The 6000-nt window shown below is 41.1% G+C and overlaps 1 protein-coding gene across 4 annotated transcripts in view; it reads right to left on the bottom strand.

The window, feature by feature from the left end:
• RBBP8 (RB binding protein 8, endonuclease) overlaps positions 1–3975 on the bottom strand; it is a 101344-nt gene extending 97369 nt beyond the window's left edge. For 3 of the 4 annotated variants that reach the window (XM_033178148.1, XM_033178146.1, XM_033178144.1), the window contains exons 1-2: positions 3730–3975; positions 560–766 (exon numbers count right to left, since the gene is read on the bottom strand). In XM_033178148.1, coding sequence (XP_033034039.1) covers positions 560–668 — 109 coding nt within the window. In that variant the 5' untranslated portion in view covers positions 669–766; positions 3730–3975. Of the gene's footprint in view, positions 1–559; positions 767–3012; positions 3380–3729 lie in introns of those variants that run through there. The other variant, XM_033178145.1, reaches the window with a different exon arrangement.
• Between the last annotated feature and the right edge of the window lie 2025 nt (positions 3976–6000).

The following is a 6000-nucleotide window of genomic DNA, read 5'->3' on the forward strand; positions in this document are numbered from 1 at the left end:
AGTGAGACCTTGTCTCAAAAAAAAAAAAAAAAAAAAAAAACTTTGAACTTAAAGATGGTCATTAAACGTACAAAACTCAACAGTGGACTGAATTTTAAAAATGTACATACACATCATGGCATACTATGTAGCCATAAAAAAGAACAAAATGATTTTCTTTGCAGCAACTCAGATACAGCTGAAGCCATTACCCTAAGCAGGGAACAGAAATGCTGCATGTTCTCATTTATAAGTGGGAGCTAAACATTTAGTACACATGGACACAATGAGGGGAACAACAGGTACCGGGACCTACATGACAGTGGAGGGTTGCGGGGTGGGAGGAGGGTGGGGAATCAAAAAACTACTTATGGGGTACCATGTTCACTACGTGGGTGATGAAATCACTTGCACACCAAACTCCAGCAACATGCAATCTACCCATGTACCAAATTTGCCCATGTACTACCCCCCCGAACCTCAAAGCTGAAATAGAAAAAATAAAGAGAACTGTCATACAAAGGTATACAAAGCCACTACAGTCGCAACAAAATACTGCTTTAAGTATTTCAGATTTTACCTTGTACTTCTTTATCATGACACTCTTTTAGTTTTGTCCAAAGGTCCTTAAAGTCACTAGATATATCTGCAGAGTTAGGGCTTCCACAACTGCTTCCCGAGATGTTCATCTTGCTTAATATGCTCCACACTTCTTTTTGCTTAATATCTTCTGACTTTTTCTGTTACATTATAGAGGTATCAAGTCGTCTTTGGACAGGTCAAATACCTGAAATGACAGATTGCAACATAAATGAACGTTGCATTTATCTTTACGTACTTTGAAGTCAGGATGAAACACAAGCCCAGATATCCTCATTTACCATTTCCTTATTTACCTATAATCAATCATTTTTAGAATTTCAGAGGGAAAGGAAAGAATAAGGAAAGATGATAATGGTGAGAAAAGCCCTGATTTCAGTTATTTGGCTATATAAGGTAAATTTTCAGGCAAATTTTCTTATTTCTCTTAGAGGAAAAATTATCTAAATTATGTTAAACAGAAAGGATTTGGATATTGAGGAGTTTTTATCATTCATGGTCAGTATTAATTTACCACTATAAAATAATTAATTGTTTTGGCTGGGGGAGATGCTTCTTGCCTGCAATCCCAGCACTTTTGGAGGCTGAGGTGGGTGGATCACTTGAGGCCAGGAGTTTGAGACCAGCCTGGCCCATGGTGAAACTCCATCTTTACTAAAAACACAAAAATTAGCCAGGTGTGGTGGTGCGTGCCTGTGGTCCCAGCTACTCGGGAGGTTGAGGCAGGAGAACTGCCTGAAACTGGGAGGCGGAATTTGCAGTGAGCGGAGATTGTGCCATTGCACTCCAGCCTGGGCGACAGAAACCCTGTCTTAATTAAAAAAAAAAAAAAAATTTTTTTTAACTTTTGAATTGGTGCAACAGCATACTGAGCCCAAAACTGAAAAACATTCTAAGATAGCCTTGACTTAAGGATCCATATATATACACACATCTACATATATTTTATAAAAGAGATAGTCAACTGATGTATTAACACAGATGAGGATCTGTATAACTTTCCAAAAACAAGAGAAGTCAGTAAGATCTAAACACAGCAAAGATCTATGAACACAGAAACATCTTAGAGTTGTAACACAATTAGGGTAACGTTACTTCACGCCTCTCTTAGAATAAAGGTGAATGATTAAGTTTATTACATAGTCCTTGAAGAAACCAACAGGTTAAGAAGTTTGAACAGATTAGTAAATATTTTAATATGTGTTCTTAAAATGAAACCATTAATTAGTTACAACTTAAAAAGTATAGTGATTAGCAAGTCTACTAAACCTCACATCTGGCTCCTTAGCCAATGTACTACCATTTCTATCAAGTGCGGGAACTGATTGTTTCTTTCTAACCATTTCTTGAGGTTTCTGATGAAGGAGTTGAAACAGTAATTCTGAAGGAAGCAAGAGTATATGTGAAGCCACTTGGTGAACTGTAAAGAGCTACAAAAATAAACTATCAAGCTTTGCAAAAATTGTGATTAGACTTTTAAAAAATAATCAACAGAAACTAAATATGAACTGGATTTTAGATATTAGGGAATTATTAATTTTCTTGGGTATGATAATGATTTTTTTTTTGAAAGGCCTTATCTGTTAAAGGGATATTTACTGAGATATTTACAGGTAAAGGGATATATTCTCTGGGATTTGCTTGAAAAAGAAAATACAGCTAAAACAAACAAAAATGGATGTTGGGTGAAGAGATGAAACAAGGGCTGAACTTCAACAATTTCTGAAGCTAGGTGGATGGGTATGCAATGGGGTTCATAATTCTAGTATTTCTCTCGTGTACGTTTATTTCTGCAAAAAAGTTTTTAAAAGAATTAGGTGCACTGCATTAGTCTTGTTTCCAAAGAGGTTTTCATTCTATTTTTAACTCTAACAGACAAACAAATGGGCCTATATATAATTGTGAATAAAAGTCACCATTTATTGTTTCCCACATACCAGAAACTGTGCTGTAGAATATTTATATTTATATATTATTTAATATATAACTAGGTATTATTATAGAATATTTGTATTCTACCTAACTTTCGGAAAAACTCTGTAAGACAGACACTATAATTTCAATGTAGAGTTGGGGGAAGAGGCGTAAGGCAGTAAATTACTTGCCCAAGGTCACACAGCTGGGACATGGCTATGTCAAGGATGGAAATCAAGTCATGAGACCCATAACTGTAAAATACCTCTCTGCAGCAAAAAAAAAAAAAAAAGAAAAAGGACATAAACTATTTCTATTAAGTCAACAGTTTAAAAATAAAGGTTTAATTACTTTAATGATCGAAAAAGTATTAATATATTCGTTTAAAGCCAAGAGTGTAAAATAAGCATCCTTTACGTATCTATCTTCAAGTAAGTGACGTACGGTGCTTTAAAAACAAAACATAAAAACAAAACATTCAACTTGCAAATTCTGGCTCGCAAAACCCTTTCCACCTACCCCGCATGCCCAGCACTTTTTGTTAGCATCTCTCTCGGCACTGAACCGTTATTCGAGGCACGACAACAGTGTACATTTCTCAATCTCTCAGCACCGTACGTCTTGCGTCCCAAGTTGCATTCTGGGCTCAAAGGCCTGTAACTGTTTAATACATTTCTGTGTATTCCTTAGTATAAACCACCACACTATAGGGGTTCACCAAAATACTCGCTGCCATAGCACAGGTATTCTCACACGGGTAAGGCGAGAGGCACGTCTCGAGTCACACAGGGGACTTGAACAAACTGCACGGGGCATCTGAGCGGTCCTCACATGGGCGGAGCAGAGCAGAGCTGCAAAGACTTTCCAGCCAGGCCCCTTCTCCATTTGCCTCTCCCTAGGCGCCCGCGCGGGTTCCGCATGCGGTCTGGCCAAAAAAGCTCCGAAGGGCGCGCGCGCGCGCGCCGCAGACGGCGCATGCGCGGGACGCGCTTGGAGGTGAAAGACGCTTCAAGCCCGCGCGGGAGACCTAGAAATAGTACAGAGTGAGCGCTCGTCCTCTCGCCGGTCCACAGCCACCGAGTGTAGCCCGGGCCCGGCCTATTTCCTCAGACACAGCCCCAGAGCCCGGCGGCCACCCCTACCCCGGGAGCCCTTCGCCATGCGCGCAGCTCCAGACCAGAAGTAGCCGCTCCGACCCAGAGCTCCGGGTGGGGTAAAGAGATTTCTTTTACTCACCGCCTCCAAGATTGCCTCGGGATTGGCGAAAGCCCCCGAAGGGAAGCGACCACTTTCTGACGCTGTGAAGGGACGGCTGCTCGCTCTACTCTTCCGCCCTTTTCCCTCACCAGAGTGCCAAATCCTCGGTGGGAAGGCCGACCCCTCCGGACAGCCCGCGCTTTAAAGCCGGGGGCTGCCGGCCGGGCTCGGAGGCGGCCGGACCCGCCCCGCCCGGGAGCCCGCGCGACGTCACGCGGGAGTTCCAGCTGCGTCACGCCCCTTCCTCCCGCTGCCCGGCGCGGCGGCGCACTTGGTGCCCCAGCTGAGGAGAGGGCTCCGCTGTGCGGCCCATCCCGCAGGGCAATGGCTGGGGAGGGGAGCGACCCGAAGAGTCTGGCGACCGCCACAGCGGCTCTGAGATGCGCTGGGGAAAGCTCAAGCCGTTCTGTCGGGGGAGCATCAAGCCCTTGGGGTTCTGTGAAAGTTATCTGTACAGTGTGTCTAACTTAAACATTTTGCAGGGAAGCATGTGTGAGTGACCTGTACCGAACGGAGAGTTAAAATAACTGATGGTGGGGTATGGACGCGGATCCGGCTAACATAGCTTTCGGCCTTGTCGCTGTTATCTGCAGTTTAGTGATGTGACCTGACAGGATTGGGCGGTAACGCCATAGATCAAAACGATCTGTATTTTGCTGAGGTTCAATAGGAAGTTTCTGGCAAATCTGAAAAGAGAAGGAATCTGAAGCGATCAGCATTATTTATTGGGACAATATGCTGTTAGATAGTTTTTTTTTAAGTACAGTTTTCTTGTGACTGTTTGTTTGAGATTCAAACCGATAGTAGGTATTCCTGTTTCTCCTGATTTCTAAAAGAATCGTTTTTAGACCACTAGAAATTCTACAAATGAACACAATAGAGTAGAATCACAATATCTTTTAAACCAGTCCAGTACTTTTGTGTAATCATTCTAAGACCTGGGAAGAGGGCAAGGGATAATATTAACAGTTGAAAAGTTTAGTACTTAGAAAATCATAAATACGAAGTGGAAAGGTAATTTTTCCACCTGTCCCCACATCTTAAGGGATGAATAAATACCATAACTTAAAAAGTTAGTATACAGAAGAGGGGTGCTAAACCTTCTATTAGCGTGTTACAGCAACTATCATTCACTTTCCCGTTTTATAAGACTTAACTCCACATTTTTAAAAGAAAATGGATGAAATTTTGACTATGTAATGTTTAACACAAGGTAGGAAACATAATTGACAGAGTGAAGCTTTTATGTTTATGATATAACCTGTAATAAGTTTGTCATTTAACAGAGTATTGAAAGAGCAGTGTGCTGTGGTCTGTACTGTGGTCCAAAGAAAAAGTATCTGAGCAGAATGACCCAACCAACCTGTTCCTATGGCCTCTGCCTGTGTCTCACTAATCCATTTATGCAAGTCAGAAACCAGAGTCATCCTTGACATTTTATTCATCCCTAACTTCCATATGCAAGCCATCACCCAGGCCAGTTTTACTTACCAGACATCTAAATCCATCCCCTTCTCTCTATCACTACCTCCATAATCCAAGATACTGTTATTTCTTACCTAGTCTACTGCTAGTCTCCTTTCTACATCAACACAGCCAACCACCCCTCCTAAACCTTTGTTTTCACTGGTGTTCGGAAAAAATTTTGAGTATCTATTCTCCATATATATATTTAATTTTAAATTACATACATGTACTGCTGAAAAATGGTACATGATCTAATGAGGAAGTTACAGGCTCTGAAGTCAGACATCTGGGTTTAAATCCTGCTCTAATACTTCCTTACTGAGTGACATTGGACCGACTGCTTAACCTCGCTGTCCATTTTACCTACCTGTAAATTGAGGATAATAATAGTACCAACCTCACAGGGTATTAAGATTAAATGAATATATGTAAACTGCTTAGTATTCAGATATATGCTATGTGCCCAAAAGCTAGCCATAATTAGTATTTCTTAGCTAATATGATTATAATCCATTTTAAAAGCATTTTTAGAGGATGAAAAAAATAGAATAAAAATACATCTTCTTCCTTCCTCCACCTCAAATTGTGTCTACTTTGAGACTACTTCCTTATACTGCAGCTACTGTGATCTTGAAAAGTACATCTATTAATGTCACTATGCTGCTTAAACTCCTTCAGTGGCTTCCAGTTACTCTGTGAAGGAAGCCCCTTTGAATTGCCTCTGCTACCTCTTTGGCTTTATTTCCAGACATTTTCTGTTCTCTGGTCTCACTAGACTTTTGA

Source organism: Trachypithecus francoisi, unplaced genomic scaffold (genome assembly GCF_009764315.1).
Source record: "Trachypithecus francoisi isolate TF-2019V2 unplaced genomic scaffold, Tfra_2.0 Lachesis_group19, whole genome shotgun sequence".
In the NCBI taxonomy this organism is placed as follows: domain Eukaryota; kingdom Metazoa; phylum Chordata; class Mammalia; order Primates; family Cercopithecidae; genus Trachypithecus; species Trachypithecus francoisi.